Source organism: Drosophila willistoni (genome assembly GCF_018902025.1).
Source record: "Drosophila willistoni isolate 14030-0811.24 chromosome XL unlocalized genomic scaffold, UCI_dwil_1.1 Seg141, whole genome shotgun sequence".
Lineage (NCBI taxonomy): Eukaryota > Metazoa > Arthropoda > Insecta > Diptera > Drosophilidae > Drosophila > Drosophila willistoni.
Window position 1 is genome coordinate 13,381,473 of NW_025814052.1, and position 25,671 is coordinate 13,407,143.

The 25,671-nt window shown below is 37.0% G+C and overlaps 1 protein-coding gene across 2 annotated transcripts; it reads left to right on the forward strand.

Annotated features, from left to right (window-relative positions):
- The first annotated feature begins 2,082 nt into the window (after positions 1–2,082).
- LOC6641098 (serine/threonine-protein phosphatase beta isoform) lies at positions 2,083–25,671 on the forward strand. 2 transcript variants are annotated; one of them, XM_002064269.4, is made up of 6 exons: positions 2,083–2,283; positions 4,624–5,004; positions 23,524–23,871; positions 24,864–25,207; positions 25,277–25,411; positions 25,485–25,671. In XM_002064269.4, exons 1-6 carry the CDS (start codon positions 2,232–2,234, stop codon positions 25,593–25,595), a joined length of 1,371 nt encoding a protein of 456 aa, XP_002064305.1. In that variant the 5' UTR covers positions 2,083–2,231; the 3' UTR covers positions 25,596–25,671. The 2 variants fall into 2 exon arrangements, with proteins under 2 accessions (XP_002064305.1, XP_015034104.1); XM_015178618.3 differs by lacking the exon at positions 4,624–5,004.

A 25,671-nucleotide genomic window follows, 5' to 3' on the forward strand; every position in this document is an offset into this window, starting at 1 on the left:
GTACACACACACAATACACAACATACATATAGATTTGTATGTATTTGTGTACATAAGTGTTTTTTCTACGTTCCATTTGATTTTATTTCGCTTTGTTGTTTGTTGCTGCTGATAAATGTCAAGTAAATGACAGGCAAATGTGTGTCTATCTCTTTCTTATACTCTATTCTGACCGTCCTTTATTTGTACGCACGTTTTTTTTTTTTGTTGTTTTTGTCAATGTGGACAAATAAATACTTGAATGTAATACATACATATACAAATGTATGTATACCTACGTATGTGTGTGTAGAAAGGCATATGTAAAGTAATTAATAATAAACAATAATAGAAGCGGCTGATCAATATTTTATATTCCCATAGAGATGGGCGCGTGAGGTGATCCTGCTGGGCATGCGATTTAGTCTTATGCCTTTGTGTTTTATTTGCATTTCGTGTGGCCAATCGTGAGACCTATGACACAAGCAAACAAAGTGCCATCACTAATCAAAAAAAAAAAAAAAAACCAAAGATGCATGTGGCTTTGCATGCTCTACTATTCTCACTTAATTTGGCTCTCTCCCTTTCTTTCTCGCTCTCATTTTTTGTCAACACACAGTTTACATTGTCTTTGATTTTTGTTTTGTGTCTTTTTTTTTTTGTTTTCTGTTTCTTCTTCACTGTCTCTGCTTTGTTATTATTCTTGTTGTTGTGGCTGTCGGTGTAAAATGCGCAGTTAAAAGTTTATAAACTTATTGCCATTCTTCAATTAACATTATTTCGAATAGCAGGCAAAATATTATTTTATTTTGAGTACATATTTTGTTGTGTAAGAGTAAACAAAAATAACCGACACAGGCTTTAAAATACTCTAAAAACTTGCAGTGTCTGCGACACAGTTATTTATTAATAATAGTACTTTTAACAATTGTTTAATACTTTACATTTCGATCCACTGAATACAGTAGACCAAAACTTTGGACAAAAACTTGTTAACTTGTTGTTTGGCGACTCTGGAAAATTTGCTTATAAATAATTTATAAAAAAAAACAAACTCAACAAATGGAAAATGAAATACACACTATGAGGAAGTACATGCAATGCCTGGAAAAGGGGATTGCGAGGAATACGAGCGATAACAAGTTCGCATGTTTATGATAATTTGCTCAAGGTTAATAAATATTAAATCGAAATTAAATTAATGGTAAATGTTTACTTTGACTCCTCAAGTGTCGACAGTGCTGTACAACAAAGACCAAACTTTGGCGGCAAATTCTAAATTTCAGGGCTAGTGTTGGTGAACATGAAATCATGTTTCGACTGCCGGCGCTGCCGGATATACTAAAGGCGCAATGTTGCCAGACAATCCGTGAGTACAACTCAAACATGCTTGAATCGTGAGTACAACTCGAACATTCATTTTGGGCGAGCGAATTCGCCATGTTGTTGCAGGCGAACGTTCGTGGTTGGCATCATCGGTATAAGGTTGGCATCAATTGCTCGAAGTTCTACTCTTTTGTTACGGCGAATGAGCAAAAAGTTACGGCGAAAGGGCAAAAAGTTACAGCGAATGGTCAAAAACTTACGGCGAATGGGCAACATTTTATGGGCGAATAGTCCATTTTTTTTTTACGGCTCGGGCGAATTCGAGATGTTGTTGTTTTTTATTGTTGTTTTTTATTTCGAAGTGAGCGGGCGTACTGTTATTTTGCGCTAAATCCGGAGAAAATAAATAATTGAAAATAAACAACAACATTGTTATTTTTGTTTTCCAAGTGAACAGACGCGTGTGTGTGCGAGTTACTTATTTAATATTTATTTTGTAGCACGGAACAAAATTTGGCTAGCGCAGTTATTTTTTTTTTTTTTTTGTAGCACGGAGCAAAAGTTGGCTAGCACCAAAAATCGAATGTAAAACACAAACAACAACAACAACACGAGAACAGAACATAGATAAAAAGAAAAAAATTCGAAAAAGTGAAATTACCTTTTGCGGCGGCACCACACTACCATTGCTGTGAGTGTCTCTTTGCGTGTGTGTGTGTGTGTTTGCGTGCGTGCGTGCGTCTCTGTGTGTGTGTGTGTGTGCAGGAAAAGAAAAATAAAAAAAAAACAACAACATTGTTGCTATTGTTGCGCCAAAATTCCAATTGGAATAACAGCAACATCGGCCAACCAAGAAAGAGCGAGAGCGACAGAGAGAGGGAAAGAAAAAAAAACGCGGCCAAGAACTTTTCAGCCACTTGGTCAAAATGAGCGATTTCGATTTAAATGTGGACAGTCTCATACAGCGGCTGCTGGAAAGTAAGTACCAAAAAACCTAAAGAAATACAAATTTTAAACTTCCCCTTCCCGGCCCGCACCCACCTAACTCAAAAATCTTACCTACAATCCACCCACCCACACATGGCCCCTTAAATGCCCTTTTCTTTTAATTTATAACCTAAATTTGTTTAAGTGTATGCGTGTGTGTGTGCTGAGTCGGTAGAGAGAGAGAGAGAGTGAGAGAGAGAGCTACTGGCCAAAAGATTGCAGTTTTTCTAATTATTGCATATTGTTTTGTTGCTTGTTCAATTTGCCAGCAATGGCAACTAAAACAACAACAACAACTACAACTACAACAACAAGGGCAATAACAAGGTCTCTTGTCTTGTTGTTGTTGTTTGTATGTTTGTTAGCCTTTTCCCCTTTTCTTTGAAATTTGACTTTTGTATCAATTAAATTAAATTGATTTTCATTGCTTCTCCGAAATGTAATAGAAGTTGTTGTTGTTGTTGTTGTTGTTGTGTCTCATTAACTTTTACATAAGGCATCCATTTGATCATTTTTGTTATTGGATTCGTTTCGTGTAGTTGTTGTTGTTGTTTTATTTATCGCGTTTGCGGCATTCTCTCGCGCTCTGTGCAAAAAAGCATTAACCAACGATGACGTCATCGTTCATTAAAAATACAAATGAAGAAAAAAAATAATAAAAACAAAAAAAAAAACCTTAAAACAATAAAGCTGATAATGATAATGATTCAAAGGCAACAACAACAACAACAACAACTAAATATACATATAAAAGAAGTGAAAAGCAAAACAGAAGCAATGAAACGGAGTCACATGAGAATGAAATAAAAGGGAGTGGCAAGAGGAGGAGATGTGAGAGGAGTGGAGGGGAGGGGAGGTCGGCTGATAACAATTATGTGGGAGAGGCATGCCAAGGCAAGGCAAGGCAAGAAGAGAGCGAATACCGTTAGTCTTTACTAACTTGAGACCGCCCCAAAATGCCGATATTCTGATATCGATAACTCTCTTTTTTTTTTTTTATCGCCATTGAAACGCATTTCTCCTGATAACATCTCTTAGTAATTCATTTACTATTATTATTATTTGCTTTAAACTAATCCCCCCAAAAGAAAGGTCAATGAGAAATCAATATATGTTAACCAATATTTTGTAAGCTTTTGCAACATTCAACACTTTGTGTCATCATCATCATCATCATATCAGGAAAAAACGAAAAAACGTCAACTAACCCCAACGGGTAAACGCTAAATAGTTTACAATTTGTACCTCTTCTTCTTCCTCTCTTTCTAAGCTGCTTAACGCTCATCTCATTTCGCAAATGCGACAGGTCACAAATGGGAAGGGGGTTGGAGGGGTCACAGATCGAGTGGACATTGCATTTGCAATTGCATTTTCTTTTTTGTCGTTTTCGTTTTCCTTCTCGTTCTCGTGTTTCGTTCTACATCCTACATTTCCGCTTCTTCAACCTCAACTCAAGGTCTTCTTCTTGGAGGGAATAAAAATATCATTAATTTTGATCTATGCGGCATCATCTCATCATCATCATCAGAGGCGGCGGCACAAATTTCATTTGTCAAATTGCAAATTGAAATTGATTTTTGAGCCGTCTAGTCTGAGTCGTCCTTACGACGTCGTTTTAGCCTGCTCCATATCCTGCGCGCAAATCTCATTGTTCGCTCGACAACAAATCGAATGGGGAAAGCCATATTGACTGCTAAAGAAATTAATTGCCTATTTAAATTAGTTTTTCGTTCCAATCAGGAGAAAATTCAGGCATTTTGGAGAGACAATCATTCTTGGATATCGAAATTGAAACAGGTTCAGAGGTAAAAAACCTTGCGGAAATTTACAATTCTCCTGAAGATTCTAAGTTCTAAGTTCTATTGGCTTTTAAACTTTTCTTCTCCTTTGTTCTCCTTCTCATTTGACTTTTTGCACATTCCTTTTTGATTTCATTGTGTAAATTTAGAGCTGCTTGCTCTCCGCTTTCCACTTTTGTCTTCATTTGTTGATTTGTCATTTAATCTGCAATAAATCGATGACTTCTAGTCTATAGTCCTAGACTTTTGTATCGATCGATGGATCAGGTGACTCCAGAATTCTCTCTCTCTCTTTCTCTCCCGTTTCCCGTTGCTGTGTTTGTGTGATGTGAGATTTTTTTTTGTTTCAGTTTACAAAATTATATTATTACAATTGTTTATGATTTGCCCCCATTCGGCTCAATGTTTTCCTGATCTTTTCCTTTCCTCCCCATACTTCCCCCTTACTCTCTTTGAGTTGATTTGACTATATATAAATATATATATATACATGTATATGTAAAACCCCCAATCAACAAAAAAAAAAAAAAAGATTTCAAAAAACAAAAAGAGGCCGAAGAGCATGCCCAGAAGCTGCTCATTGCTCAACAATTGGCCGCTGCTGGTGGGGCTGCTGCTGCAGCGGCTGCCGCTGCTGTTGTTTCAACATCATCGATTGCCACGCCCACAAGTGGTGGTAGCAGCAGCAGCACTTCATTCGCTGCAGGTGCAGGAGCAGGTGCAGGTGGTTCTAGCTCAGATCCATTGGACGATCTTACCGAGCAGCAGCGTCGTCTATTGCAACAATACTCAATATCGCCGCCCAGCGAAACAATGATCTCAGCGGATGGCGATCAGATAACGGTGCATCATCCACGTGAGGAGCCAAAGAAATCGAGATTGAAATTACGTGATTTTTTCGTTGCTGAATTTGGTATAAACAAAACTAAAACAAAAAACACACAAAATTTCCAAACACTCACACACACACACGAGTTTATTTTTAAAAGCAATTTCAATTGAATTCTCATTAAAGTAAAACAACAATCATTTCACTTAGTAGACACACAAAGCGCTCGCAGTATTCCTATAATGAAAAGTATTTGTAGTGTTGTAAAAGCACATAAAAAAACGAACAGACAAAATGGAATGAAAGTAAAAAGATTGAACAGAGCAAACGAACGTTAAGAATAGTGTGTGTCCTCTCTCTTTCTTAAGAGATCGCTATCTACGGGGAACATAGGGGCATAAACTATATGGAAAACAGTGAAATGGAAGGTTTCGCCCCACCCGCCTTAGGAGACCTTCCTCCTGGCTGCATATTAAAATTAGAATAGGATTTTCAAAAATTGCTTTGATTCTTGATGGTTTTCTTTTGGAAGAGAATCTGAAAATCGCCAGAACAATTTATAACTAATGTCTAATGATAGGCAATACCTTCAATAAAGAAGTTATCGATACAATATTTTAGATAATTAAAAACTACTTAGGATAAATAGATGTTTTCTACAAGGATTCGAATTAAGTTTCAATTAGTTTAACAAAAAAGACCAAAACTAAATTTTAAAACAGGGTAAGAACCTGAAATTTTGTATTTACTTGGCAATAGTCAAACAATGTGTGGGTAAAAGAAATCGATCCTTGAGAAGTTGTAGAACTGCAGGGGGATGCATCTGACCAAATTTAAGAATTAACCAATTGAACTGTGTTAGAGAAGAATATTCCTTTGGATGGTAAAAGCGATAATAGATGCTGTTCGATGGGAATGGGCTATAAGCTTGTGTTGTGTTAGGTACAGTTGTGTACATACACTTATAGTCACACTTCTTCTTTTGCTGCTACTGCTGCTGTACAGTACACCCATCCACCACCCCCACCCCCACCCAGTGTTATTTCAATTGAGATTTTTCCCCCTTTTGTCTCACTTTTGCTCCCTCTCTCGTTATGCAATGTACCCCAACCACAAGTCAAAGCCAAAACCCCAAATCTAATTGTCATCACACCATAAATTTGCAATCATCAGATATATATATATATAACACATAGTACTCTGCAAATTATACATAAACACACACAGAGTCCCTATCTCTAGAGAGTGAGAGAGAAATCCTTCCATCTTGTAGCGCAGTAGAAAGAAATCTCGAGTGGGCGACACGCGACAATAAAATATCGTTTCTCCCTTACTCTCAAAAACAATATCATATATTATATATAGGATATAGTATACTCTGCTGCCTTCAATTCACTGCGAATGATTTTCGTGTTGTCGTGTACAAACCCAAACAAGTTCATTCACGTGATGATTGGCCCGCCCCCGACTATAAAACAAAACAATCGCTAATCAGCCACAGCCACAACACAGAAGAACTCACAGCTCAGAACTCTGAACTCAATGAAGGTTACACAAATCATTTGTATATTTGCATAGAACGAAAGTGGGTGACGAGGTGAATGCTAGTTGGTTGGCTCGACCGACCCAATGACAAGTTACACTTGAACACAAAATTCAGAAATCATCATTAAAATATACGAGTAAAGTGTTTTATTGCAAAATGGTAGTAGACCCCCCCCCCCAGTAAATTGGGTTAAATTAGTCATATCATATTTTGTTTATGCACTTTAGCTAAATTTAGTGATGAGATCAACACAAGAATTGCATTAATCGATAATTGATCGAAAAAAGATCAAAATAATCGATTCCACGGCGGGAACAGCCGACACTTAAGACTTGCTACTTTTCCCATTTCCCAAAAAAACCATAAAATCTTTACTTTAAGTACAATTATAAAACAATAGCTATGTATTTTTCATGGTACATTAAATTACACTTAATCACTGAAGTGTGACAGAGTACTTAAAAAGAAAAACATGCGGAAAACTTTGATAGAGTGAGAGAGAATAAAGACTTTTAAGATCATTTACCGAAAACCTTCCACACCTGACTTGACACTGTCGTGTGGTCTTATCGATTGGATGAGTGTCTCTCTTGAGGAGGAGGCCAAACGACAAACGACACACACAGTGTGCCAAGGCTTCCTTCTGCTTACACATATTTAGAATACAAACAAATTGTATGTACCTGCCACACATTATTTCTATTCCTACTTCTTCTACTCCACTCGTTTCGCTTAGCTGTCCTGTCCTTGTCCCAGTGACAGTTTGAGTTGATCCTTCACACCTCCTTTTCCCTTCACTCCACTCCACTCCACTCCACTCTACTCTACTCCACTTCACTCTAATGCGGCTTCTTCGTGCACAAATTCCATTCCGTGCCTTTGAATATTCTTCGTTATTTTTGATGCATTTCTAATGTTTGTATAATATTTGTATAATTGAGTTGGTTGACTCGTCGTCGTCATCGTCATCGTCATCGTCATCGTTGTCGTTGTCGATGTCGCCAAAAATCCATATCCAATGCGCTGTCCCGTCGTTTGTCGCATGCTAAAGTCGTCGTCGTGCTTGAGGGTGGCGGGGGCGGAAAGGGCGACTTCTTCTGAGTTTGTTTGGTGCGGCGCTGATTGAAAATAGAATTTGAATGTCATAACCTTCACTTGAGTCAATCAGCGTGGTGTATAATAATAACAATAACAAAAGCAATAGCAATAATAGGATAAATAACTAGATTGAAGGAAAATTGTTAAGGTGATTGTTTTGGGTTTGCTAAGCTTTCCTTTACAGGAGCATGAAGATGATAATGATAATGATAATGACTATGATAATGATGATGGTGATTACTGCCTCTGGCATTTAAGTATTTTTTGATTACATTTGACTAGAAAAGAGACGACTTTGATTTACTAGCTGATAGCTAGCTAACTAGCTATATAGAATGGAATGTAGAATATAGAATAGAATATAGAACAGAATATAGAATAGAATATAGAATAGAATATAGAATAGAATATAGAATAGAATATAGAATAGAATATAGAATAGAATATAGAATAGAATATAGAATAGAATATAGAATAGAATATAGAATAGAAAAAAAATATAGAATAGAATATAGAATAGAATATAGAATAGAATATAGAATAGAATATAGAATAGAATATAGAATAGAATATAGAATAGAATATAGATATAGAATAGAATATAGAATAGAATATAGAATAGAATATAGAATAGAATATAGAATAGAATATAGAATAGAATATAGAATAGAATATAGAATAGAATATAGAATAGAAATAAAAAATAGAATAGAATATAGAATAGAATATAGAATAGAATATAGAATAGAATATAGAATAGAATATAGAATAGAATATAGAATAGAATATAGAATAGAATATAGAATAGAATATAGAATAGAATATAGAATAGAATATAGGATAGAATATAGAATAGAATATAGAATAGAATATAGAATATAGAATAGAATATAGAATAGAATATGGAATAGAATAGAATATAGAATAGAATGCAGAATAGAATGGCGGAGAGACAAGGCATAGAAAGTCCTTAATTACTCACTTTAGGCCAAGAAGGAAGACGAAGAAGAAAGGCTTCTTCTTGACTTCTGCTGATGTCAAGAAAAACGTCAGGGTTAATCATTCCCTGATGAATTCCTCTTACCCTGAGAGTACTTCAAGATTATTTTTAGATGAATTACTTTTGGTTATTGCACTCATTACTTTGACAGTTATTTAATTCCACGACTAAAGTTTGATCATTAAAGAAGAAGGGCATGATTTATGTAAATACGATTCTAATCGAGTTGAGTTAGTTAGTTTACGGTCTCTACTTAGTTGTTTATTTTATTCTGCCCTAAGCGAAAGTAGCTAATGACAACGGCAAGTTGTTTTAATTATGATTTCTCCACACACACGCATACGGAGGGAGGGAAAAGTGACAAAGAGCAAATAATTTGAAGAACATTATATATACATATGATAGACACTATAATTTCTCATTCCTAACACCGGCACGCCCACTTATAAACCGCCCACTCGTTGTAAGTTTGTCACATTGCGTGCACTTGGCAAATAACAAAACAAAAATCGAGCAAAAGAAAACGACGAGAAATGCCAGCGGCGCAAAAAATGTTGTGGCTAATGGTTTACCTACATACACACACACACACTCATGTGCGTGCGTATGTGTGCTTAAGTGTATGTGTGTGTGTGTGGGTGTAAGTCTCTGCCAAAAAGGATACTTGAGAGCTTAACGTGGCATACCTACTCGTTCAATTTTCAAGGTCAGAACTGAAGCCAGACCACCAAAACCTGACCATTTGACCCAAAAAAAAAACAACACAGAGAAACAGAAAAATGTAATTCTGTCTCTACACACACACACACACACACACGCAACACACACATTTTTAGTAGGTACATGCAACTTAATAATACATTTGACCTTTTGACTTAGTTAGCCAGAAGCAAAGTGCTAAAAAGAATATATTTTCTTTTACTTTATGCCATAATCTAATTTAGTAATAGAGATAAAAGTTTCATTAAAACAGCATGTTATTTCCCCCCTTTCTGCTCAGGTGCGAATAAATCAATAACGCTGAGAAAGAGACAGAGAGAGGTGAGTGAGAGGGAGAGGGAGAGGGGCATTGAAAAAGGAAATTCAATAGCTTTGATTTATAACTTACAATTGCGATTTTGTAAGGTAAGGAAAACCTCATATCATCATGGGCTAGATGGAATAATCAACTTTACATTCTATATTATGAGGGGAGGGGAGGGAGGGGGCGTTAGGGAGTTATGTCTGCCGGCCCAGTATATAAGGTGGGCGAAGTGTTGAAGTCACAATTTTGGCTTTTTGGTCGATGAAGCAATTGCTGTATGTGGGTTGTTTCACACCTTTGCACGCCCACACACAGACGTACGTGTGTGTGTGTGTGGTAGTTAGAGCCACTTGATGTCTTTGACGTCATGAGGTTTTTGTCGTCTACCGACCGACCGAGCGAATCTGTCCAGGAGGCAGTCAGCCCATTGGGTGCGGATGGTTGGTTGGATGATTTATGATGCTCTTGCAGACACTCACACACATACACACACACACACATACACTGTACATACGTGAAGCACTCTCTGCTCTTCTTCCCACTTTCACTTTTGCCCCGTTTCTTAGTTGTCCTAATTGCTGACACATTCCGGAATAGAACTGAGAACTGTACTGAAACTTTTTTTTCTTTCTTTACTTTTTGTGCTGCAGCTGCTGCTGTTGCCTTTTGTCCCCCATCCCCGTCATTGAATCCATTGCATAGTTTTGTGCGCATGCAATTTTAATGCCCATTGCCTGGACATCCCCCCCCTGAGTTGCCCCGAGTTGCCCTGTGTTGCCACGCCCTACTTTAACAGTGACTGCAAATTTCATGAGCGTCGTTGTACAAAAATATAAATCAACAAAGTTTCTTGGCTGGGTCAAAAGTAAGAAACAAGAGCAAAAATCAAGATGGCGTAAAGGGTAAACAGAGCCGCCGGGGACAAGAGAGGGACAAAGGGGTGGATGGGAGTCTTTAGGGGTCAGTTGTCATCGCAGCTGCCAGCATAAAACATGACATGATGACCCGCTTTTCATCGATAACAAACTCTAGTATTTCGGTCTCTTGAGAATTTCCCCAAGGAAATGAAAGTGAGAAAGGAGTAACAGAAAGAGAAAAAAGAGAGAGAGAGAGAGAGAGTTATGAGAACTTTAAGCGGCTTACAAACCATTCAACGATTCCACTTGAAAACCCACCCAAAGCTTAATTGCTTGGTGAATGGTGTCCCTTCTGAGGTCTATATCGTTTGATATGATCTCTAATCCCTCAAAGCTAACCATAAAGAATGCACGGAGATGGCTTAAATTTCATTTCATTTACAAACCAAGAACTAAAAGCACCTAGCACAGTGTGTATAGTTGTTGTTGTTGTTGTTGTGGTGTTGGCCAAATGCCTTGACCTTTGCAAAATATACGGCACACAGGCCAGAATTAAATTGGTAAGAAGGTAAGGCGTGGCGTCGGCCCACATGCCCTGGTAATGGCTTCCTGCGCCCTTTTTCTCCCCTCCTTTTTTTTCGGGTAGGGTGTCTATTTTAAAAACATTACCACCTGCATGTTGTTGTTGTTGTTGTTGTGACCCATCATCAAGCAAAAAGTGGAATTGCGGAAAGTGGCAGCAACACCACAGACATTTTTTTCCTTACAAAGTAATGTTTCGGTTTAGGTGATGGGGAAGGCTAGAAAAAAACCAAAGGGCCGGGGCTAACTTCGACCGCGTCAAAGTTTGTATACCCTTGCAACATTTTTGGTAACTCTTTCCTTACCTTTATAGCCATCAAAGTGGAAAAACGTTTAAGCTAAGAGGGCTAATGTGTCCGAAAGAACGGCCTACAATCTTAGCATAGGAAATAACGAAGATATTGATCAAAGTCACTATTTTCCACCGATCGTTCCTATGGGAGCTATATGATATAGTTACCCGATCCTTATCAAATTTGGCACAGTCATTAACAGATATATTAAACTAACAAATGTTTAATTTGAAAGCAATCGCGTCAAAAGTAACGAAGTTATTGACAAAAGTCACCGTTTTCGAAAAATCGTTCCCATGGGAGCTATGTGATATAGTCACCCGATCTTGATCAAATTTGGCACACTTGTTTATATGTGTAATAAACTCACCAATAATAAATTTCACGACAATAGCTCAGAAAATAACGAAGTTATTAAGAAAAGTCACTGTTCGTGACTTTGCCATTTGTATGGGAGCTATATGATATAGTAGTTCGATCCGGCTGAATCCGAGATATACAACGCCTGCAGTATATACAAGCCTACATGCAAAATTTCAGCTCTGTAGCTCTTACGTCTAGGAGGAGTTTGCGTTGATCCAGACGGACGGACGGACGGACGGACATGGCTATTTGAGGTCGTCTCGTCGTGCTGATCAAGAATATATATACTTTATATGGTCGGAAATGCTTCCTTCTATGCGTTGCACTCTCCTGACCAAAATTAATATACCCTTTTTGCAAGGGTATAAAAAGGTGAAATGTTTCATCACATACTTACCGTGCTTATAGTTTGTTCGTTTAACAGGTATGTAGGTAGTGGAAGGTTTAAGTTTTTAGCTTTAGTTTAAAGGCTAAAAGTGGTTTTGGTTTAATCAAGAGAATGCCATTAAATGTTGTTATATTCAACGGCAAAGAGAGACACCTACAAAAATCAGCAAACAATTCTGATTTTTTATGTTGACTCTTCTTGGAATTATTTTCAGAGATTTTCAATTCAATATAGAAGTCCTATTTACAGTGGTGGATCTAGCTTATTCCTTTGATTGGGGAAATCAAGCATTTGGGAAGGGAAATCAGACATTTTGAGGGTAAATTTCAGATGTAAAATTCCAATTTAGGGGGCGGAATTTCCCTCATTTCTTCCCCCAAGGGGGGCCCAATTATGAATACTTTCTATATCTCACATGGTCATTGAAGATTTCTTTTTTTTTACCTACCTATTTGAATCATTATATATGTATGTATATAGAGCAAATATAACAATTAAATATTTGAATGCGTATGGCAACGAATCGCAACAACATCAAGTAAAAACAACAACAACAACAATATTAAACAACAATTGTAAAACTTTCAAGGTAACACAAAAAATGGATAAATAAATAAATTGAAATATTTTTCAATGGAAAGCTAAGGGTGCGACAAGGTGGCAAGGTCGCCTTAAGACTTTAGTGGAGCGTTTTCTCTTTTGTTTTTGTTATAATTATTAATTAACAAATAATGGCCAGGCAAATGAATAGAAAAATATTTAAACAATTGTCGAGTCAAGCGAATAGAACAAATAGAAAATGATTAGAGAAAAACTAATGTTGTTTGTGTGTGTGTGTGTATTTTGGGGTTGTTGTTTGTTTTTTGTCCAGATGGAGGATTGAATCTGTGGCCCTCATTTGGAATGGAAACTCATTATTCATACGCCATGTTGGCAGGCCAAAAAATTGCTTTTATTTTTTGTTGTCACTTGCTTTCTTCTTTTTTCATGCTGGCTCTTTGTTCGGTTTTTCTTTTTAAAATATTATATATATATTTGTTTTTTTTTTGTTTTATAATTGTGGTCTATTTTTAAGGTCATGTACGACGTTGTTGTTTTTGTTGTTCTGTCGTCTTTTAATTATTGTATTTGACGATAAGATAAAGTGGAAAACGCATCACTTACATGCCAAATGAATCAGCGTAGACGTTTGGGGAAAGAACGGACGGACGGACGGACAAGCGAAAAGTGGAAAACGTAACATTGGCAAAGCTTCCGCTTCAACGTAACAACAACAACAACAACAAGAATAACGAGACGCTAATTAAGCAAGGCCCCCGAGTAAATAAAATGGAACTTGCACTCACACACACACACACACAGAGAGAGAGAAACAGTTACATAGATATTATAGATACAAATTGCAGATTATTTATATATAAATATATAAATGCTATATGTCCCTCTCTCTCTCTCTCTCTCTCCGTGTGTGTGTGTGTGTGGTAAAAACTAAACTAAACCCAACTAATTCTGTTACCGTAGAAAATTAAAAAAAAAGAAATTAAATAAAATTTATTCATAAAGGCCTTGTTATAGCTCGTTTGCAATGTTTAATAAATCATATGCATGGAGGGGATTAAAACAATTTAGAGAGAAAGAGAAAGAGAGAGAAAGAGCCCCCCGCGTCATTTCGAAAAGTCCTTGACTGATTTGGAATAGGAAATCCATTTGGTTTTTATCAATCATTTCAATTACATGGAATTAAAAGTGACTTTATCTACAAATTGTTTCCCAATTGTTTCGCTTAATTCTTTAGATTTTTTAGAATATCTCTTTTTGAGAATGGGCATATGTTAATGAAAAATTGTTATCTTTTTTTGTTTTTTTTCATAAATTTCCCATATTTTTGAGACTTTTTATTGCAATAGATTTCACAGTTTTTAATTTTTTCAATAAATATCAATATTATGCCATAGGAAAAACGATTTTATTAGTATTAAAGTAATTTTTATGCTCTTAAAGAGATATATACCCTCCTCTATAATGAAACATTTGTAGAGATTTTAGATCTATTCAAGCGAAACTTTGTTTTTAGCACAAATTTCCAATTTAGATTCAGAAATTGGTATTAAGGAACAATCGAAATTGTGAAATTTGATTTGTTTTGGCCGTTTCACAAGAATGTAGAGTACAAAATGATTCACAGAAATGATTCGATTGAATTTTAACGAAGAAAAGTAAAATTAATTCTCTACGTATAAACTAGAGTGTCCCCTCTCCCATCTCTCTCTCTCTCTCTCGTTCTCTCTCCCTCTTGTGCACTCTTCTGCCGCCCTTTCGTCGGGCTTATGGTTTTCTCTTTCTATCTTTAGTTTACACAAACATCGCTCGATAAATGACCAAAGGCGATGACAAAGCCAAATGAATGCAGTTGGAGAAATATTCTAAGAAGCAAACAGACACATACATACACACACACAGCAAAATCGATCGTTGTATGGGGAGAATGGGGGCGGGGGTCTATGCGGAAGAAATGAAATAGTGAGAGCGACCAAGAGAGAGAGAGAGAGAGAGCGAGAGGAATGGGCTAAATGGCGGACGGTCGGTTGGTGGGTCGACCGTTCTTGTTCTTGTTGTTTGCTTTCTTGCCTTATGTTTTACAGTTTTTCCACATTTTCCAATTTGCCAGCGAGGCGAACTAAATAAAAGAAAGAATAGGAATAGGAATAGGTTGATGAGGCAAATAGCAAACAGCAACAGCAGCGAAAAGCAACCAACAACAAGCCGAAAGGCTAAAAATAAATGTTTATTTTATACGGAATTGTTTTTTTTTTTTTTATTCTTGTTGCACGCGCTAAAAATTGTTTGAAATTGGTTGAAAAATACAGTAAACAGCAGGCAAATATAGAGAGAAAGAGAGAAAAAGTCAGAGAGAGTGAGAGAGAGAGAGGGATAAGGACTCATTTCAGACCTAATCAATCAGCCCTACGAATATTGTTAATTATGAATTATGCAACAAGAAAATCCTTTTCAACGCTTCAGCTTCAACTTCCAGGTCTTTAGATTTCTGTGGTTTTTCTTTTCAGTCTCACATATTCATACTTTACATAAAATTTGGTGTTGTTGTTGTTGTTTCATTTGTTTTTGGGATGTGATGTTCTCCTTTTAAAAAAACATAATTTATTTATTTATTTTCGTTTCGCTTTCGCTTGCTTGTCTCGATGTTATACGCAGCCAAGGCATAAAGAAGAAATTGATTTTTATAAATAGCGCGCATACGCAACGTGGTACGCACTGAAGTAGAAAGCAACACACACACACACCCAAATAGAGAATATAAAAACACATATTGAACAAAAAATGGAAAAAAAGGCACATCATCCATGTGCAATTGCTTTTGTACACAAACAACAGTTTGCATATGTACAGCTGTGTTCAGAAAAATAGGAATGCAGACTAGTATGACACTTACAGCACTTTTTTGACAAAGTGTTACCATTTACTTAAACAGGTGCTAACAAAATTTGAAGAATTAGGTGTAAACGACAAAATAGCGTACAATTTTTGACATTCTTCTTCTTTTCAATGATTTTCAACACGAGCATCAAAAGTTGCTTGTTCAGTAAAATAGGAACGCAAAGTTTAAACCTTTACAAAAGTTTAAAAAAAGTGAATTCAAATATAAAAAAGTTATCATTAGTAAGTTTTATTTGTTTGGGCTTGTTTTTCCTACAATGGTGTAGACCATATTCATCAAATAGAAGGCATAATGGATAAAAATGTTTATGTCAATATTTTGAAAAACATTATGCTTCTTGGGAGATGGCGCTGAAATGGACATTTCAGCAGGATAATGAGCCCAAACACACTAGCAAGTTGGAAAAAAATGATTTCTTATCGGAGAAAATTGATGTTATGGGGTTGGCTGCTCAATCGCCGGACCTTAACCCAATTGAAAACCTATGGGGAGATATCAAGACATGTGGCAAATGTTAATTCATCAAACAAAGCCCAACTCTGGCAGGCAGTTCAAGAAGGATGGGGCAAAATATCTGTGCAGCGTTGTCAGGACCTTGTGGATTCCATGCCACGTCGTTGCCGCACAGTTTTAAATTATACAACAAAATACTAACTACAACCAATAATATTAACCGGCTTAGGTTAATTTAAGTGAAGTTCCTGTTGTTTTCTTTAACGTTTAAGTAGCCATTCCTATTTTTCTGAACAGACGAATTTAAGAATTTATTTTGTTTTTGAGCCGTGGAAGGCAAACAAATATGAAGTATTATCCAAAAGATGTGTAGTATTATGAGAAATATATACAAATTCCAGCTATTTTGCATTTTTCTTGTTTTTTTTTCTCCTGTTTCTGTGCAAGACAACTACATTCCTATTTTTCTGAACACAGCTGTATGTATGTGTGTCTATGTATATGTAGAATAGATCACATCAATGCACAGTGGGCCGCATAAACGGTGGGTCTTGGGTTTGGGTTGTGAACTTTTGACTGAGATTTAAGATGTTTTCCAATTTAAATGTTTTGGCCATGCATACACACACACACACACACACACACTCATGCACAATAAAATTAAATCAATTTGGATTGCCACAAGGCTAAACATGCATAATGCATAAATTTAATTTTGATTTTTCATTGAACTTTTATTGAAAGGGATTACGATAATTGGCAAAAAACACAAACAGCATAAGACTTTAAAGATTCGTTAAGCAGATTTTCTTTTCTCTTTAATCTGTTTGTGTAATATTTGGCTTTTCTGTCTGACCTTCTCTGATTAAACCATATCTTCTTCTTTTCTTTTGTTCTGTTTTCAATCATCATTTTATATTGCACAACGATTTCTTCTTTGTTTTTGTTTTTGCTGTTCAATTTCACTTACTTTTTGCTGTTTTGTGTTAATTACCGCTTGAATTTGTTTATATTTGGATTAGAATTTGATTTTGCTATATTCAAAGAATATATGTACCCAATATTACGCATACGCCATGTGTTGTGCCTTAGAGAAGGAATTGAATGGAAACGAAACGAAACGACACCAAACTTGTGGGTGGATGAGAAAATGTCATGTAAATGCCGTTATAATCAGTGCTAATGTGCTTAACTGGCACAATTTGTTTAGGGCTTGGAGCTTAGGGCTTAGGGTTGTGGTCTGATCACGTGTATTCTTCATTCTGTTCTGTTTTTGCTGCAAGTTTTTAAGCAAATAATTTTCATGAGCCGCATTTTACGAATTTCAGTTAGCCAATTAGTTAGCACCAAGCTAACCCAACCCCAACCCTCTCCCGAACCCCGAACACGAACAGCCAACTGGGTCAATGTAAAACGGAAGCTCTTAACAGCATGAAAAAACACTTTTAGTCACGAAATTGCACAAAATTGGCTCCCGCCTCTAGAGCTAGAGGATCTTTTGCTTGGCGATATAAAATCTAAAGTATTTGGCCCTAAGACTGTCAGATTTGTCGAGATCCCCTTTCGCGCGCTCTCTCTCTCTCTCTGTCTCTCTTTCTCTATTTTTCAATTAATTACAAAAGCTCTTAGACTTTTCTATAAGAAAATATTAAGAATTTGTTAATATTTTTCCTTTTGAAAACATTTAATTTCAATTTGCCTCTCAAAGTCACAAAAACGGGAAAGAACTGGGTCAATGTGAAACGGAAACATTTACCAACAAAACTCGAATCGTTCGGGTTGGGGGCGGGGGGAGGAGGAGGAGGCGTTATTTGATTTACCCATAAAGTAATTTCTATTGCCTACTTTAAGGCGCCCAAAGTTAAAAAAACCTCACTCACACCCCTGAAAAATTTCTTGCACTTGTCCTTAATCAACGTTGGCAGCAGTTACCACCTCTCCACCTACTCCTCCTCCCTCACCCCCCCGCCAAGTCTCTCTAAAGAAACAACATTTATTATTTGCCGCTGTCATTGTTGTTGGTTGTTATCTTTGCTTCATTTGCTTGAATTTCTACTTGAGCACGCAGAGAGCCAAGCGGAGGCGGATTGCCTTAGGTCTGGGCGTGGCACTTAATGACTACCAAAAACAAAAAATGCTCCCCTTCCCCGCCCCGTTGTTAGTTGAGGCCATAGGCGGTCACAAATAGAGGCAAAGGTCGTGTATTGAGAGTGTGTGTGTGTGTGTGTGTTGAATCGATGGGTGGTTGGGCAATTGGACACATTAGCCAATTCGACATTGAACCTATTGTGTGGTGAGGGGAGAGAAATGGTGGGGGTCACCACAATTCTTAATTCAATCAAATTGGGTGAGAGGAAAATCTATTTCATGCGAGCAATAAGAAAGGGCAAATCCTCCATCCCAATAGCAAATTCAGCATTTTAAACTATAGCCATAATAAATAAAACTTTCTTGTAAGTTTACTGTAAGACACATAAACACACCCACACCCACACACAGACACAGACACACGTATAAATTAACCTTTGGCAAGCCAATAGAATGAATGGATGTTTGGGTAGATTGGGTGGATGGTTGGTTGTTTCGCCTGTTTAAAGGCTTTTGGTCGACTGACCAAGCTGTTAATTAAATTTTAAGCTGGCCTTTGCATATATTCCATAAAGCAATCAAAAATCAATGTACAGAGCAAAGAGCGAAAGCAAAGAGACCAAAGAACGTAAGGACGGTGGGACGGTGGGAATAAGCGGGGGAGTGCGGTCGAAAATTGATTGCTTTTGCCTTTGTGCACTTTAAAAAACAAAAACACATTCATCACATAATTTGGTTTTCTAAGAAATTCATGCTGCAATAAACAAATTATTTCAGTTGATATGAAACATTTACTTTTTTTATATTTCGAATTTGTTTAAGGGGTTTCCCGTTTTAAGCCAACTTCTTGTCTGTAGTTTCTGTTTCTGTTCTGTGGTTAAATTGTGTGCTGTGGGTTGCGGTCTCATCGTTAACCATATGCCGTGTTACATTAGCATATCTCCAACATATACATATGTATGTATAGTATATATATTAGCATAGTCCTTGTTTCCTTTTCTCGTTTTTCTCGTTTTTTCTTTCGAGTTTCCGCAAAACATCTGGCAGCCATTATCTTACCTCAACTTTCCATTCCCACCACCCCGCAACTTGAGAGTAAAGTGAACCCATATTTAAGTTATGCGCGGAAAAGGATAACATGCGAGGGAGAATGGCATATGTCCTGCATAATTATACCCCTGCATTCTCTTTGGGTGGAATGGTATTAAAATCAAGCACAGTATATAGAATCTTGATCAGCAACCGCAATCCGGTTGACATAAAGTCTCGTGCATTATTTTTGCGTTAAAAGCACTTTCCCCTTTACTTTCATTCATGATAGAACTTTAAGATTTGACTGTGATTAATTGAAAAAGCCAATGAGACAACAGTGGAGAGAAAAATTAGAATGTTTCAATTGCCATTCAGATTATGTATATATATTGATAATGAGGACTTTGCCAATATGGGTTTTCTGGGTTCTCTACCGTGTATCTTGTATTTTGCATTTTTATGCAAATATCCGCAGTCAGTGAGTCATTCCCCTGGTTCTCTTTATCGTCAGCATAAAAGAGACATAGCAAAGAATGAAGAGATGAGAGGAGAAAGGAGGAAACTGACGATGATAATGATAAAGATGATGATGATGATAATAAAGGAAAACTTGATGCGTAAGCAAAAAAGACGCGCGTGTTTGTTTTGTCATGCATTTTACATGAGTGAAGGAGATGCTACCATATCACGTAGCATCTCTCGCATCCTTCCATCCCCCACTCACTCGACAGACAGTAGCAGTTCCTCGCCCAGGGACAAGCAAAGGATGTGCATCAGAGTTGGCATGAAAATGAATGAATGAGAGTAACTCTTCTTCCTGCTGCTGTCATCTGACTAAAACTGGTTCATCATGATTAACAATTCGCCCCCCATACGTACACACACACACACACACACACACATACATACCACATACTCGTCTTTTCCTCTAGACAGAAAATTAAAAATGTAAAAACATATTACACGTGGTCTGTCGACAAAAAAAAAAGAAATAAGTATCAACACAGAGAGAAAAAATGTTGGCTTAGTATGAGAATGAAGCACATCCAAAAAGTTAAAGACTATTGATCAGCATTAGCGACTTGAACTAAGAGAGATCCTTTGAAAATTTCATTCTTCTCCAGATTAACAACTTTGCAACTAATGAAGAGAAATGCTTAGAACTCTCACCACAATGGACTTGAAATAAGCTTTAAAACTCCTTAGGGTGGTCAAAAAGAGGGTTGCGGGTTGCAGAGGGAAGATTGCTTGCCAGAGGTTAGGTAAACTGGAACACTAAGGTGCCTCTTGCCGCTTCCTTCTTTGCCCGGGTAAACTTTTAGCTGTGGCTTCCGTTGGCAAAATGGAAATGTTAAGCTGGTTTAGAGATAAGTAAACTCCATAGACAGTTGGAGCGAACGAAACACAGAGAATGAAAGAGATACAGTGAGTGAGAGTGAGAGATAGAGAGAGAGGTTTAGGGAAGGGAAAAAAGTAGTGAGTTTGTAAATAACTTCAAAGGACAATGCGTAAGGAGGCAAAAACGAGTCTCTCACAGAGAGATGACACTAAACGGATAGAGGACAGTAGACAGTGGCCATCTAAAAGTGTCTGGAAAACGGGATTCTGTGCTAAATGTTTCAAAAAAAGCCGTTAGTTGGTTGGTTTCGATGGTAAATATTTACTTAAGCTACTCGAAATTTCAGTGTTGAAAAGTGAAAAAATCGGCTAAAGCTAGATTTCAGTGTTGGCAAATGCTATTTTTTATTTGGCGCGTTGTTTGACCGCCCTGGCAGCTAAATATTTTACTCTAAATTATAAAATTAAGGAATATTCCGCTGCTCTGGCAGCCGGATTTTTGTTCTCTAAAATCAAAAAAATAATGTAAACTCAACAATATTTTCGATTGTTGAGAATAGTGTGAACACAAGTTTCAAAAAGCGCGCTTATTCGAGTATCCGACATTTTGCATCTGGCAACGCTATCTCAAAATTTGACAGCTTCTTTCAGCCGGAAAAAGCTACTTTTAGCTATAATCTCGCTAAAAACATGATTTTTCTTTTGTTAATTGCACAAAAACTACATAATAAATCGCCAAGGCGCACCTGAGGTCGTGCGTGGAATTTTTCTCTTTTGTTTGATACCAAATTTATGTAGTTTAAGCGCGTTTTGGGCCCGAGTAGCTATAGTAAATATTTACCATTATTCAAAAAAAAAAAAGTATTGGTAAGAAGTATCTAAGTGACTTTTGACGTTAGCCAATACTTCACTCTCAAGTTCGATTATCGGTTATCGGCAATTTCACAATAAAAGAGGATAATCCATCGAAAAATAGAAAGCAGCTTCTATTTATTGTAGATTTAAAAATCTTTATAAATAATGATAATAATTTTTGGGCAAGAAATTTCTTAAATTCACAATTAACCAATAGTCAGAAACGGCGACACAAACTAAAATAGTAAAGCTTTAAGAGATCAACAACAAGAACAACAAATTGAACTATTGTTCTTGTTGTTGTTGTTGCCCAGGGACACAGGTGTTTCAGTTGTTTTTGGATATATACATACATATATAGGATAACGACGACTTGAGCGCCAATGCTGCTTTGGCCCAGCCTGTTTCTGTTTGTATGCAAAAATTTTAATTAAATTTTGTATGTTTTCGCACACACCCAGCCAGATAGACGGACAGACACCCAAAGAGAAGGAGAGTGAGAGAGAGGGAGAGAGAGAGAGTGCGAGTTGAACTGGGAATAGAGCGAGAAAGTGAATCGACCTAGTTTTGCTGGCCGTAGTCCCTGCTGGCTTAAACATTTCCAGAAAATTAATTGCAATAACAGTAGAACAAAAAAAAATAAACAATTACTCAAGTAGACATTATACTCGACTTTGACTATATCCTGCATAATTTCGAATACTGCAAAATATATTCGTTTTATGAGAGTTAACAAACACCTTGCCCCATCTTCTCTCTTGAGATCTCTTTTGCTTTTAATCCTTTGATGGATTGTGTTTCAAATTATGTCACTATAATTAAGCCAATTCGTCTATAAAGAACCAAAGTAGTTGAAATATTTCAAACGCAAGACATTGGCAATCGAAATAGATAATAGTGGTAGACATTAACAAATCTCACCTTTTTCTAAAAATATAACAAATAATTATAAAAAAGTAGAAAAAAATGATACATTGATCTCATTTTTATGTACTCATAAAATTTTACCTTAGAGGGGAATAAATATCTGAAAATGTAATTATGGGATATTCCCATAGTTTTCGATTAATGGCACTTACAATCTCACTTTCTCTGAGAGAAAGACGAAACTGCTGATTCTTATTGTCTGTATCAGGTGTTTTTATTTATCCAATAAACAACAAATGTATTTTATGTATATTTTTGATTGATGGGAACTACTCCAACTAATATATCTTTCATATTAGTCCGATTTTAACAAACCTCGAGAAAAAAATACAATTCAATGGATAGAGAGTTTGGTTTTCATATAAATTTAGTGTTCCGACCCCAAGGACCTATATCTTATGGCTTGAATATCAAGTTTACTGGGGGTAGAAAGTTGGGATTCGTATGCTCTCATTCTATGCGTTGCATGGTATTGAGTAGTCCACTTTAATGTTCAGGAAGAACATATGTATGTGTATAATTGAAAAAAAAAGGGACGTTGTTTGTATATTTACGCCCACTTGTTAGCTCTTTGAAATTATTCATAAACAGCAATGTGACAACAAATTGTAATTATTGTAAACAATAAGTGGAATAAAAATACAGACGACACGCACACACACACACATACACCAGCAAATACATATGATTGAAGGTCAAATTCATGATAATTCACATTTCACTTGCGCCACAATGTATGCAACATTTTGCTTGCTTGTCCATATTGTCTCTCTCACTCGCTCACCAAAGTCGTGGCTGTCGCCGTTGTCGTTGTCGTTGTCCTCGTCTTCTTCTTCTTCTTCTTTCGTCCTCTTTCACATTTAATCTTTTGCATTCTGCTCCACTCCACTCATTTGTATCCTTTTTCTTTTTTTTGTCGACGTCTTTGTGTCTGCGTCGATAGAACTTGCTGTGTATATGTAATTCTTCCTGCATTGCGTAATTTCGTTTCGCTGCTTCACCTCCCCCCCGTGTCCCACTATACCCACCACGCCAGCAAGAAGAGAGACTTGAACAAAACTCTGCTAGGTTTACCCCCGTCCACCTCTCCTCGTATTCCCCTAGATAGTGAAATAGTGATAAACTATGTATACCTATATATATATGTATATGTATATGTATATGTATTTGTACTCTTTGTATATGTAAGAACAGAAAAATACAATGCTTAAAAGCTAAAAGTTTTGTTATTTGAGGTTTTTATTTGTTTTTTTTTTCTTTGGAATTTATTTAAACTAAAAAATGATATTGGAACTTTTACAGTGCGCAGCTGCCGTACCGGTAAACAGGTGCAAATGACGGAAGCCGAGGTCCGCGGATTGTGTCTCAAGTCACGTGAGATATTCTTGCAACAGCCGATACTCTTGGAATTGGAGGCACCGCTCATCATTTGCGGCGACATTCATGGCCAATATACAGATCTATTGAGATTGTTTGAATACGGCGGCTTCCCGCCGGCTGCCAATTATCTATTCCTTGGCGATTATGTTGATAGAGGCAAACAATCGTTGGAGACAATCTGTTTGCTGTTGGCCTACAAGATCAAATATCCTGAAAATTTCTTCTTGCTGCGCGGCAATCATGAGTGTGCCAGTATTAATAGAATTTATGGTAAGTCTCGAGTTTAGAGGGAGTTTTCAAGAAGACAAGTCGGGAAATAAACAACATACACCTAGACCTCGCTTTGCGTTGGGGATACGTTCCAAAAAAACACGACGCAAACTGAAACGACGCAAAGTGAATTAAGATTTTCTATAGACAACCATGGAAAGATCAAAGATAGGTTCCCGGGCCATGAAAATGCTACGTTTTAGAAAGAAAAATTGAACAAAGTAAACATTTAAAAACAAAAATGTTATTCCATTCATTCATTAAAAAAAAAAACTGTTTCCATTAAATCAAAATAACCTATTCAATTATTTATCTTTATGAGTTTTTAGTGGCTTCGTTCACCAAAAATTTGTCCAGAGTTTGGTGAATAGCTTTTTTTTTGTAAATTTAAATAAATTTCTTGTTTAGAGTTAGACATCGAACATTTCTACTAAACCATCCCCGAGTTTTGATTGCAAGACGCAATTATAAACAGAAGTAGGTAAGGTAGATGGCAATGTTGAAAAACGTAAAACTGCCAAAAATTCAAAGGCAGTGTTGGTAAAAGTTGATATTGGCGTTGCCAGAATGGCTGATTTAGAACAAAAAAGTTAAACACTCGAACTCAAAACAACGCAACAACGAGAATTAACCGACGCACAGTGAAAATTAGTACTAATAAAACAGCGACGCAACTTCGAAAAAACGCAAAACGAAACGACGCAAAGCGAGGTCTAGGTGTATATACATATGTGGATAATGTGGATAACCCGCTCTCGCTCAGTTGAGTTGAACCTCAGTCATTATCTTCATTATTCTAAGGCGTAGAGAGACCGATTTTTAGAAATCTCTAAAATGTAAGATGTAAATCTTGAACACGGTGCGTATACGTAACATTTGACTAAACGAATAGATGAGCATTCAGTGGCAATAAAAATAAACGGGCAACTTGGAATGAAGTTTTTTAATTTTATTGATCATAAATGTATTTTTCTCGGTTTTCTCTGTTTCAGGCTTTTACGATGAATGCAAACGTCGCTATAATGTAAAACTCTGGAAGACCTTTACAGATTGCTTCAACTGTTTGCCAGTTGCTGCGATTATTGATGAGAAAATCTTCTGTTGTCATGGCGGACTTAGTCCCGATCTGCAGGGAATGGAGCAAATTCGTCGCCTAATGCGTCCCACAGATGTGCCCGATACTGGCCTCCTCTGCGATCTACTCTGGAGTGATCCCGACAAGGATGTACAGGGCTGGGGTGAAAACGATCGTGGTGTTAGTTTCACTTTCGGTGTGGATGTTGTATCGAAATTCTTAAATCGTCACGAGCTCGACTTGATTTGTCGTGCACATCAGGTGAGCAATCCTAGGTCACTTCTTCCCAGTCCTGGGTGCTAATCCACATCTGTCCAATGTTTGTCTTAGGTTGTGGAAGATGGCTATGAGTTCTTTGCCCGTCGTCAGCTGGTGACACTATTCTCGGCTCCAAACTATTGCGGTGAATTCGATAATGCTGGCGGCATGATGACCGTGGATGATACGCTCATGTGCTCATTCCAGGTGAGTTTCAATCAAGTGTGTAACTATCAGTAACTTCAAGTGGCTTATTCGTTGGTGTTTCGTTCGATTGCAGATCTTGAAACCATCCGAGAAGAAAGCCAAGTATTTATATAGCGGCATGAACTCATCGCGACCCACAACACCGCAACGCTGTGCCCCCATGCCGCCCAATAAGAAGAAATAATATATCCATCCGCTTCCATTTCCTTAAATGTTCAACAGCAGCAGCAGCAGCAGCATATACCCTTTAATATATATAT